Genomic DNA, 12,617 nt, shown 5'->3' with positions numbered 1-12,617 from the left:
TGGACTAATTCAATCTTTATTTTTGCGGTGGTGACCCGACCCAACCCAACACAACCTGCACCCAACACAACCTGAAATAGTATCCAACCCAGAGTTGTGTCTAGTTGTTAATTTTTTTTTTTTAAAATTTGTCGTTGTCCAGCCAACTTGGTCATTTACTCATTGAACTCGAACTTGAATCAACCAATTCCTATTCGAGTTCTCATGTTCAATGTACGCTCCATAAAAAAAAGTATTTTATGAATTCATTTTAAATGGTGGGTATTAGGTACGATCGAAATTTAGTAGATATAAAATTAAAAAAAAAAAAAAATTATGTTTGTTAGGGTTTTATTAACCTTTTTTCTTTTTTTTTTTACCATTTTTTTTTTAATTATTATTATTTATTTAATAAAAGTTACTAACTATTGGCGGTTGGCTTACCTAAAAAACCCTTTGCATTCAAAGGGGTGAGAGAGGGGCATATTTGGAAAGAAATTAGTAGATTAATTAAATATAGAATTGCCAACCATAATATAATTCTAGCCATTATTAATGGAAATATTGACATTTTATGAATATTCCAAATACCATTTAAAAATAATAATTATAATCAATTAATATGATATTTATTAGGTATCATGAAGCTATTTATTATGTCATAATAGCATAAATTGCTAGATAAAAAAAAAAGAGTTATTCTAATATGATGTAAATAAAACACATCTTATTTTTGTAACTTTCTAATTTATTATTTAATCTTAATAATAAATTAATAAAAATAAAGTCTCTAAATTTGTCCTTAAATTTTGAAAAACATTCATTAATACATTTAAAAATATAGATTCTTGTGTCGTATTCCAAAAATATATATGAACTTTAAAAAATTACAATAATACCCTTAAAATTAAAGACGAAGATGATCAATCAGACGAAATAGATGATTTCAATTGAGTATAAATTATTTAATTTTTTAATAAAAGTTAAAAGACGTTAATGTTATTTTTAATTGTGGGTATTATTTAAATATGATAATTTTCAATTTTAAGTTTTATTAGTTTAAGGGTATTTTTAAAATTTATAAAATTCTACGTTATTTTTTTCAAAGCGACGTCGTTTTTCTGATATTTTGAATCTCACACGACATAGAGTAAAAAGATATTGAATTGCAATGTTTTGTTTTCCACTCGAGACTACTGAACGTGTTATCCACGCGCTCTACCTCTCATCGTATATAGTCTTCCTCAGTTTCTTCCTATTCTGCCGCTCTGCAAATTCCGAAGCCCCAATTCTGTTTTCCCAACAATGGCGCGAAAGTCTTCTCTCCTCAAGCGAACCCTAGCTTCTTCCTGCATTATTCTCGCCCTATATGCCATCGTCAACACCTTCATCAGCTCCACAGCCACTCTCAAGCTCGACCGTTCCTTCCCCTTCAGCTCTGCCAATTCCGTCGTAGTCTCCGATGAATTTGGTTCCCAAGACACTGATCTCCTCAACACTTCAGGAAAATTCGTTTCCCCTGTCAAGATTTACCTCTACGATTTGCCGACGAGGTTTACGTACGGTGTAATTGAGCACCACGGCATAGCGCGTGGAGGAAAATCCGTCGCTGAAGTCACGGCGCTTAAGTATCCAGGTCATCAGCATATGGCGGAGTGGTTTCTGTTCACGGATCTGCTTCGACCGGAGTCGGAGCGTATTGGGTCTGCTGTGGTTAGGGTGTTCGATCCTAAGGAAGCGGATTTGTTCTATGCACCGTTCTTCGCGTCCTTAAGCTTGATTGTGAACCCTATCCGACCTGCAACGTCGTCGGGTCAGCAGCAGCAGCTTGTGTACAGTGACGAGGAGTCGCAGGACGCCTTCATGGAGTGGTTGGAGAAGCAGGAGTACTGGAAGCGGAACAATGGATGGGATCACGTCATTATAGCGCAGGACCCGAATGCATTATACAGGGTCATTGACAGGGTTAAGAACAGTATCTTGCTCGTTTCGGATTTCGGGCGGTTGAGGGCCGACCAAGCATCGCTTGTTAAGGACGTAATTGTCCCATACTCCCATAGGATCAATACTTATAATGGTGATATTGGAGTTGAAAATCGCAAGACTTTATTGTTCTTTATGGGCAATCGATACCGTAAAGAGGTATACTTATGCAATTCCTTGGAAATTATTCTATTTATGCAACGCCTTTCAAATTAACAATGGATATTGTTAAGGATTCATCTATGTTTCTTCCTTTTGCCCTTTTTTTTGGTTATTATACATTAGCTTTTAGGTTTAGAAAGTTGGGAAGACTTGTATGATTGATCGTCATGGGGAGAGAATTGTACGTCTGAAATAAACTTGTGTGGAAAGTGGAAAGTGGAAAGATGACATTGGATATAACCCTCTTAGCATTAAGCTCTAGATACTGTTAGCTGAAAAGGATAGTGATATGAGTACCTTTAATTCACTTACGTTTAGGATATGATGGTTAAACATTCGAGGACCAAGTCTAGGGCGTTATTTATTCTGGAGAACCTACATAACTTGCACATAATACTGTGGATTTGGTTCTAATTCTTTAGTTTCTTTTCTTGGATATGATTTTTTTTGGGAGGGGGTAGGAATTTCTTTAGTTTCTTTTTAATCATATTTGACTTGAAATTGATTTGTTTTTTTATTTTTTCAATCAGTGTCTTAGTTTGCTAACATAAACCTCAACTAGTAATGCTGAACTATTGCTAGATCTTATAACAATCGTTGTTGGAAACTCGTAAGGTATCTATGTAATAGATGACCCTAGACTTGAATGGATGAATCATCTTTAAAATTTAACCGTTTTTTCCTCTTGACAAGTCACTTCACAGTAGTTGATTCAATTTTGTCTTGCAATTTGACATATGGAGTTAATATGCATATACTTATTATCCAAGGGTTAGCCTTACGTTAGGAGATATTTGCGTAATTCATGAGTTAGTCTTCAAGCTGAGAATGAATGATATCTATTACTTAGTCTGAGGGGAGTGTCAAAGGATATTTGTGTATTCCCGTTAAAAGAATAGTTGACCTCCTTGATTTAGCCGGTTAGATTTATTGTTACTTGTAAGATTTATTTAGATTTATCTTGTTTTATTACCTATTGTCTAGAGATTTATTTAGATTACTTCGTATAATCTATTGATTTAGATTTAGTTAGTTTTTCTCTATAAAGGGACATGTAATTCTCTGCAAGCTAATTACACTTATTACAAGAAAGAACTTCATCCAGCTGTTACATGAAAGAACTTCCTCTAGTTTCCTACCGAAGGTATAACTAAATCTAAAGGCTTAAATATTCCTAACAGATATTAGTACCTTCACTTTAACCCGATCAGTCTCAATATCCAACTGTATTCTCCAAATCCTCGCATTTCTTTTGGAATGAAGTACCTAAAGACAGCCAAGACTTAGAACTTCAAAAAATTCACTCTCTTCCTTGGAGCTCTGTTACCAAATGTATCCAGACGCACATGGGAGGAAGAGAAAAAATTAATGCACTTGAATCGTAGCAAAAAATCAACATCAATTTCTTGAAGAAATTTTTACCGTATGCTTCCTATGAACAATGTAAATAGCTAAAACCAAGTAATAGATTGACCGTGGAATATCAAATGACTCGATAGTAAACTTTTCTTGGTCTTTGCCGCTCTCCTATTATCAAGGTTGAGAATCCTGTCTCTTTTTCCTGTTTCATTTGAAGATGTCATGCACCCCACAACCCCCCTCCAAGTTCCCTCCCAATCAGTTCCATTCTCTCCTAATCATAGCTACTGATGGCACTCCAAAGATCCACTTATGCTGCAATCAATCCTTAAGTTCATACTGCACGAACATAATCCCCAATTGGTTACCCTTTGAGCTCTGGACTATTTTTCTTACTCTGGTTGTAAGTAGAAGAAATCAGAGTTTGTCACTCTATTATTCTGACTTTGTTTCCGTTGCAATTTTCATGTCATGAATGTAATTGTGACTCATGTTCCTAGGTCTAATTTGTGATTTCATAATATGTGTTGGCATTGATGTAGAAAGGCAAGCCTAGCCTACATCAGAACATTTTTTTTTATTTGTATAATTCTTTACTAGTTTATTATTTTTAAAGATTATACTTCCAACCTTCACTCTAGAGTTCTGTTTCCAAACATTTTTGCACATATTGCACTTTTTTCTTTTAATCGGAGGAATTTTCAGTAGTTCCCTTGGCCTCTTTCAGGTTGATGTCTTATCACCCTATGTACATTTTTGTTAATATCGTGTGTAGTTTTCTGTAAAATGAAAAGAAAAGGTTGAGATCATAACTGATTTGTTTACTGGTGATTCTATCGTGTGTTAAAAGGGAGGAAAGATACGTGATATGCTTTTCAACATACTTGAGGAAGAAAAGGATGTCACAATTAAACATGGAACACAATCACGAGAGAGTCGGCGTGCTGCTACACATGGGATGCATACATCCAAGTTCTGCTTGAATCCAGCTGGCGACACTCCCTCTGCGTGTCGACTTTTTGATTCTGTAGTAAGTTTATGTGTGCCAGTGATCGTTAGTGATAGTATCGAGTTGCCTTTTGAAGATGTTATAGATTATTCCAAGATTGCAGTGTTCTTTGATTCGGTTTCTGCTGTGAGACCTGGATTTTTAGTTTCAGAGCTGAGGAGAATATCGAAAGAGAGGATTCTGGAGTATCAGAGAGAAATGAAAGAGGTTAGTACTATGTGTGAATGCTCCTTTTCTTCTCATAAACATTTATATAACCGTAAATAGTTTATGGTAAATTTAATCTTATATAAATACTTTTAACACTCCTAGTAGATTTGAAAATTAATGGAAAGCCTAATAAGTGAAATCAGTATTAATTGGGAACGAAATGATAGCATAGGGGTTCAAACGTTGGACCTCTTGTTTTGATATCGTGTTCAATAATATTTTTGTCATATTGTAATGTGTACAACTTAGATCTTCTTACATAGGAGAAAGACCACTCCATCATAAGGAAAAAAATGAAGACAATATATACTAAATATTAACAACTAATTTTTACACAGTTATAAAGACTAGAAATTCCAACCGTTTCAAGGCATTCTACTTCTGTTATGCTGTTTCTTTCTCGTGTATATGTTTTGTTTTAAACCTATTTCCAAATGGCTACAAATAGTGCTGACTAAGAAGTGGTTCCTACTCCCTTGATCATTAACTGTCTATGTTTTTGTTGTTTATTTTCCCTCTAAAAAACTAAACACTCTTTAACAATTTAAACTAACGAAAACTTGCTTGAAACATGTACAGAGAAGTTACGATGTTTTTGTTACTTCAATTAAAAATTAAGTCATGCATATTCATAAAGTCACTTTTATTGGATGTATTTTACTCAGGTAAAGAGGTATTTTGAGTATTCAGACTCGAATGGCACAGTGAACGAAATATGGCGTCAAGTCTCACAGAAGTTACCTTTGATTAAGCTAATGATTAATCGTGAAAAGAGGATTATTCATAGAGATGGTGATGCACCAGACTGCTCTTGTCTCTGTTCAAACCAAACTGGCATCAGCGCAAGACTATAATTCTTTATGTATGAACCTCCGGGAGAATCCAGGATGTTCTATAAGCGGCATGCCAGCTGCGAGAGACTTCGAGTTGGAGGAATTTGAGGATGGATTTATGCCTTACTAGTTCCAACTTTTGAGTGCCCGTATTCCTCAGCTAAGCTGGCTTTACTTCTAACTGGGCAGGTATTGGTTGCCATATTTATACGCCTTTTCAATTATTACTTCTCTATTATGTACTGTTGAGTTGGTTATGTAGAACTGACATACACATGCAAAATCTGGTAATATTTGTAGTTATTTTTTTCATTTCTTGTGTATTGTACAGAATAAGGGTCTTCAATCCTTCATATTCGATTGACGTCGTTTCTTCGTCTTTCCGTTGTTGTAGGCTTTAGATAGACACAGTAAATCTGATTGTTATTGTAGATATCACTGTCTTCATCAATGTTTGTGGTTGGTGATCCTGAAAGGAGACTCTTAGGTGAATGATTGTATTGACGAGTGAGAGCGAGTTTGGAATGACTTTTTAAGTGTTTAAATTCCTAACGGCCTTGGATGGATGATTTGGTTGGATGATTTGGTTAGAGATATTGGTTTTGATTTTGTCATTATAGAAAACTGACGTTTTGGTTGGTTGCTGTTAATTGTTCCCAATAATGATTGATTTCTTGAAGTCCAATCCCTCCATTTGAACCTTAGGTTTTTCACCTATCTCCTTCAATTTCACTCTTCGACCAAAGGGCCCCCTTCGGCCATCTTCTTCATCTTTTACCCATTTTGTTTAGTCCATTTGGCTCTCTCGTGCTCTCATTCTCTTCTTTCAATCTCTCCATAAAAGAAACCACACCCTCACTGATTCACTTGCATTGGATATTGCCTGATAGCTGAAATAAAAAATTGAACCAAGAAATCGAATGCAGGCAAGTCCCGACGACACTCGAAGCAATCTCTTAGCTCCTTTGAATATGGTTACGCTACTGGTTTCGATGTTTATTTTTGAAGTTTTCATTTTCCATTTTGATCGTTAATAGAGTATCCATTGGTTATGTTGGGTTGGACATTTTTTTAAATCTAATTCTTTAAATTTTTTCAACTCAACCAATTTTTATTTTTAAATAAGAATGCAATCGGTTGGGTTGAATTGTTCTGATTAATTATTTAAATTAAAATATTTATTTATTTATAAGACTGAATTTCAGTATAAACTTTAATAATGAATATTTATGATATTCATTTTTATTCAATTTCTTTTAGTGATATTTATGTTTTTTTTAGAATAAATTTTAATCGTGCATCAAACATAACTTTAGATGGAACCTGAATAGAATAAGAAAAGAAGTCAAATGGCAACATCATGTGCCTATTTAGCTCTGAAACATTGTAGGTGCCCAAAAAATGAACATTTTAAAAGAATATGGACTAAAATGAACGAATGTTAAAAGTAGAAGGATCGAAATGAACAAAGATGAACCTTTAAAGAGTATGGACTAAAATGAATCAAAGTCGAATGAACCAGAACCAAAGCAATATTTAAACCACCACTATTTCAAAACAAATTTAAATTTATAATTATAAACGTTAGATCATATTAATGATATTTTGTTAATGTTTTTACGCTATTCGTAAAATTGTTCTACGCTTAAGAAAATGTCAATTCACTTCTCATATTAATCTCGAAGCAATGGACGTGGAGGAAATGGCCTTCTAATATATTCATCCAAGTCATCTAAAGAAATCATTGCAATCCTTTATTTTTGTTATGTGATACAAGAAAATATATGAAGAACAGTTTAGGTATGTTATATTAGAAAATGTAATGTAACGGAATTGGGTTCAACCTGGAGGCCACTTCAGCTGTCTCCCTCCCAGGACGTGCAGGTGAAGATGATACACAGATTGACCTGTTGTGAGGAAGAGAGATATCAGTGTAAGATGGCACCAAAAGCAGAGACAGAAGAACAACATAGATTGTTTCTGAGGCTTACAAGCACTTGCACCACTGTTGATCACTACACGAAATCCTTCAACAATACCCTCTTTCTCAGCCACTACTTTGGCTGCATATAGCAGCTGACCCAGTATCTCCCCATGTCTTGCTTCAGCCTAACAAGTTCATACACACCTCAATTTCACACATTTGGGCTATTAAATGCTCAAAACATAAGCATGAATGCAAACTGCGTCTTCAGAAGAACAGCTCAAAATTTTGCAGATGTTGTCCTCTTTGGGCACCCCTCGAGATTTTTAAAACGTGTCTGCTAGAGAGAAGTTTTCACACTCTTATAAATAATGTTTTGTTCCCCTCTTCAACCGATGTGGGATCTCACAATAGGACACGAGGCAGTGTGTCAACAAGAACGTTGGGTCTCAAAGGGGAGTGGATTGAAGGGTCCCACATCGATTGGAGAAGGGAACGAGTGCCAGCGAGGACGCTGGGCCTCGAAGGGGGTGGATTGTGCGATCCCACATCGATTGGAGAGGAGCAAAGTATTCTTTATAAGTGTGTGGAAATCTCTCCCTAACAGACGCGTTTTAAAAACCTTGAGGGGAAGCCTGAATGAAAAAACCCAAAGAGGACAACATCTGCCAGCCGTGGGCTTGAGCTGTAATCCATTCTAGCCTCCGGCTAGAAAAGGAAAGAATGAAAAAAGAAAAAAGGAAAAAGAAATGTGGTTGACTTAACTTAATATAATGGTATAAGAAGGGTATTACTTTTGGAAAAAGAGATATAAAAAGAGTTATATGTGATTATTCTACTCAAGAAACATAGTTATCTAATTTATTGGGCATTCAATTCCTAGTTATCCAGATGTTAAACATCTATAGATATCAGATATGTAGACTTCCTACCACCAAATAGCCCATTAATGCATAAAAAATCACCCAGAATCGATAACACACTACATCTAAACTGTTTGCTCACGTTTCTATACTTTGTAGGAAAAACAAAAAGAACAAAAGAATGAAAGAAAGAAAGGAATCAAAGAGAAAAAGGAACACTCAATATGCTATTTCAGAGGAACTCAGTATGTGCAAGATAGTATAGAGAGATAAGAAGAACAGGAGGAAAAAAGAAACACCTTTCCCAGCTCTGTCAATCCATCTCTGAGCTTTGGAATGATTAATATATGAACAGGAGCTTGTGGATTTATGTCTCGAAATGCAAGGACCTTCTCATCCTCATAAACGATGTTTGAAGGAATTTCCTTGGCTATTATTTTGTCAAATCTGAAGCAAAAATGTCAAAGAATATCGTATAAGCTCAATATCAGTCTAACTATTTTCTTTTTAACATCTAACATTGACCCGTATCTTAAAAGAATAAAAAAGTATGAGATCCCACATTGATTGGAGAGGGGAACGGAACATTCCTTATAAGGGAGTGGGTATGGAAACCTCTCTCCAGTAGACGCATTTTAAAACCTTAAGGGGAAGCCTGGAAGGAAAAACCTAAAGAGGACAATATCTGCTAGCGTGGGCTTGGACCGTTACAAAAAATTTCCAACATCGTAAATAATTTGAAACACAATTCAAATGGCTCAAATATATGGGTAGATTAGATGGATCAATAGAACAAGATTTTCGCGTCACCCGAACATCGTCTCTTTCTCGAGACTTGGTTTTCTTGACACATGTTAACCTTAATAATGCCTAGATTTAGATCCTAAACATGAGACGTAGCTTAGTTTCACACCTAATATTTTGATCCGGGAAGGCAATATATCCCATTGCTTTGTTCAAGAGTTGATAATTTTTTCACACTAGCATGCATATCTTCTTACAAGTGAATAATAATTCTTCAAGCTTAATTCTTGGATAATGGAATTTTAAGGCTTTAGCAACATCTAATCAGCCTCAATAATTTATTAAAGACATACATGGTTGGAGCTCCACTGTCTGCATCAGATGCAGCTGCTTTAGCAGCAAGTTCTTCATTGTTTGTGCTGCTAGCACGAATGGTCAATCTGGAGAAAATACAATGCAGCAATAAAAACTATGTCAGTACTTGAATAGCTAGCTTATTGGAATAGGGAAGAGATCAACTATTGGAAATTCAAATGGAATTAAAAATCTATTAAGTGGTAAAAAAATAGTTTAAACGTAACGGCCCCATCGCTAGCAGATATTGTCCTCTTCGGGCTTTCCCTTTTGGACTTCCCCTCAAGGTTTTTAAAAGGCGTTTGCTAGGGAGAGGTTTCCACACCCTTATAAAGAATGCTTCGTTCTCCTCCCCAACCGATGTAGGATCTCACAATCCACACCTCTTCAGGGCCCAGCGTCCTCGTTGGCACTCGTTCACGTGTGGGATTCCCCCAATCCACACCTCTTCAGGGCTAGCGTCCTCATTGGCACTCATTCCCTTCTCTAATCAGTGTGGGACTCACCCAATCCAACCCCCCACCGTCCTTGCTGGCACACCGCCTCGTGTCCACTCTCCTTTGGGGATCAGCGTCCTCGTTGGCACATCGCCATACCATTTGTATTAGCCCAAGCCCACCGCTAGCAGATATTGTCCTCTCTAGGCTTTCCTTTTCGAGCTTTCCCTCAAGATTTTTCTCCAACCGATGTGGGATCTCACACCATCCCTCTCGAACGAAATTAGAAAATCTTCTATTGTCAACACTCAGATACTGTTTACATTTCAGAGGTAGAAACTAGGGGCTCCATACATATTTCAACAAGATGGATAACATTTCTTCGCTCCCATATATTACAGTCATAATAAGCCAAAGCCATAAAAACAAACTTCTTGATTTCAACATAATCCTCGTAAATACATAGAAAAAGCTTGTCTACCTTCGAGAGCTAGTACGAAGTGGAAGTAGAAAGGCCGTGAAGTGATTGCCGGAATGTTTCAATTTCGCAGTCACCAATGTTCTGGTAGTCGTAGCTATACATTGCCTGCGAGTTTCACACCAAAACAAACAATTTCACATTTCATTGTGACAGAAAATGCTACAAAGATGGGAAGAACAAAGAACACCTCAAGAAAGATGTCCCTGCAGCCATTGGCTTCCTCAATCAACCAGAGCGAGAAAGACTTCGAAAACCTGCAAAATCAAGGTGTGTTGAACAAACAATTGATGGGTTGGGTTCAATTCAGGCCTCAAGGATTATTTGTTCATAGGAGCTCTTACTTAAATGGGTTGGGCCAAAATTCAGCCCTGAAGACAAAAAAATGGGATTTATTGGCGGCCCATTTTCTCTCATTCCATGGGCTGGATCTGCTAATGCCCATCCATACACATCTTCTTCTTACCATATTGTGCAGAGGACGAGAGCGGAAGTAGGATCGATGATGGCTAATCTTTTCGTTCTCAATTTCCCAAGTTATAGTTCCAGCTTCAGGATCGTCTCTGCTTCAGCTTCCTCAACAAATGGTTCCTCTCGCTATCCTTTATCTCATTGTTCATGCTTTTTCCCCTTATTCACTCGAATCAGTTGATGAATTGGGTATCTTAACGATGAAATGGTAGGCGCTCATCCATTATCAGCAGGGAGCGGCGGCGGCAGCGGCAGCGGGCCAGTGATCCTGGAGCTTCCTCTGGAGAAGATACGGAGGCCTCTAATGAGGACCAGATCAAACAACCCCGATAAAATCAAAGAATTAATGGAAAGTATACAAGAAATTGGGCTTCAAGTACCTGTGAGCTTTTTCGCCTCCTCCATTCATCATATCTTGATTGAACTCGTTTCTAGATCGTTTCCCACAGGATCAACAGACTGAAATGATTATAATATTGGGCGTCCATGATTTTCTTTTGCACTTTTTTCTTCTTTGATTCTAATATGCTTTAAGATTTGGATTAGTGCTAATGAATTTGATTGAAAGATGGCAACATATGCTCTAGAGGCTTACTTGTTCTCTCTCTCCTGTGGATGCAGATTGATGTTCTTGAAGTTGATGGAGTTTATTACGGTATGCTAATTTTATCCTAATCAATGTTAATACTCAGAACTTGGTACTTTTAATAAATGTTAATACTAATAACATTGTTAGTTTGAAGTTGATTTTGATCGAATTTTGTAAAATGAATTTCATTCGAGAGAGTAAATATGTTCATTCAAGACGGGAGATTGATTTTAAGATTTATTTAAAGTACGAGTTCTAAGATGGGTTATTCTAAAGTATAAGAACAGGAATTTCTTCAACCATGATAGCGTGGCCTAATGGTCAATAAAGTTCATACTAATCCTAAAGAGTTTAGAAGCAATAGAATCAAGTACAATGGTCGGCATCTAGGATGTAATATCTTGCGAGTTTTTTTGACAATTAAATGTGGTAGGGTCAGACGGCTGTCTTGTGAGAGAATAGTCGGATGTTTCAAGCATGCTTGATTTGGTACAGTAGCGTTTCAAGCATGCTTGATTTGGTATAGTAGCAAGTGGAAATGTCTCATCTAGTTTATTATTTTGGATGACTAGATTTTCTTCTCATGTCTTTGTAGGTTTCTCTGGTTGTCATCGTTACGAAGCTCATCAACGGCTCGGGCTTCCTACAATCCGTTGCAAAATTCGTCGTGGAACCAAGGAAACCCTAAGGTTTGTTGTACTACATCTTAGGACACGTTTGGAAGCTATTTTAAAATGGTTAAAATCACTTTTGTCATGTTCTAACAACGAAACATACCTTTATTCATTCAAAATCAATTCAATATTTGATTCTTCACGTTTAAACCTGATTTTCCTACCAGCAAAATTGACTTCGAATGATTAAAAATATGTTTCTAAGCGATTTTAAACCGTTTCAAAACCGCTCCCAAACGTGCATATAAGTGCTATTTCTAGTGATTGATTTTCCCCTTTATAATGCATTTGTTTGTCCATCATCTTGCAGGCACCACCTACGTTGAGGTATCAGAAGGTTGCCTGCTGGTAGTAAATTTGCAAGTTCCATCAAACTATTTATTGTTTTTAATGCCATCAAAAGCTATTAATGGATACTCAGAACAAAGCATGTGTATATGAATATTACAAATATTTTCAATCTCAAAGGTTTACATGTAAAGAAACCATTACTTGTAGATCCATTTCGATGTCTAAAACTTACTAACTCGAGCATAATGCGGAGCGTT

General features: G+C 36.4%; 3 protein-coding genes across 3 annotated transcripts; 2 read left to right on the top strand and 1 right to left on the bottom strand.

Moving 5' to 3' along the window:
- Positions 1–1,220: 1,220 nt before the first annotated feature.
- LOC111783439 (probable arabinosyltransferase ARAD1) lies at positions 1,221–5,999 on the top strand. The gene is made up of 3 exons (XM_023664367.1): positions 1,221–2,121; positions 4,334–4,699; positions 5,368–5,999. The coding sequence occupies exons 1-3, from the start codon at positions 1,285–1,287 to the stop codon at positions 5,554–5,556; spliced, it is 1,392 nt and encodes a 463-aa protein (XP_023520135.1). The 5' UTR covers positions 1,221–1,284; the 3' UTR covers positions 5,557–5,999.
- Positions 6,000–7,229: 1,230 nt separating this feature from the next.
- LOC111782622 (14 kDa zinc-binding protein-like) lies at positions 7,230–10,640 on the bottom strand. The gene is made up of 6 exons (XM_023663407.1): positions 10,526–10,640; positions 10,339–10,443; positions 9,420–9,506; positions 8,622–8,769; positions 7,527–7,644; positions 7,230–7,442 (listed from the first exon to the last, which is right to left on the bottom strand). Exons 1-6 carry the CDS (start codon positions 10,549–10,551, stop codon positions 7,375–7,377), a joined length of 552 nt encoding a protein of 183 aa, XP_023519175.1. The 5' UTR covers positions 10,552–10,640; the 3' UTR covers positions 7,230–7,374.
- A 65-nt stretch (positions 10,641–10,705) lies between these two features.
- LOC111782623 (sulfiredoxin, chloroplastic/mitochondrial-like) lies at positions 10,706–12,587 on the top strand. The gene is made up of 5 exons (XM_023663408.1): positions 10,706–10,922; positions 11,019–11,188; positions 11,428–11,461; positions 11,991–12,084; positions 12,380–12,587. Exons 1-5 carry the CDS (start codon positions 10,721–10,723, stop codon positions 12,393–12,395), a joined length of 516 nt encoding a protein of 171 aa, XP_023519176.1. The 5' UTR covers positions 10,706–10,720; the 3' UTR covers positions 12,396–12,587.
- The last annotated feature ends 30 nt before the right edge of the window (positions 12,588–12,617 follow it).

Source organism: Cucurbita pepo, chromosome LG20 (assembly GCF_002806865.2).
Source record: "Cucurbita pepo subsp. pepo cultivar mu-cu-16 chromosome LG20, ASM280686v2, whole genome shotgun sequence".
Lineage (NCBI taxonomy): Eukaryota > Viridiplantae > Streptophyta > Magnoliopsida > Cucurbitales > Cucurbitaceae > Cucurbita > Cucurbita pepo.
This window is presented reverse-complemented; position numbering and strand designations above follow the sequence as displayed.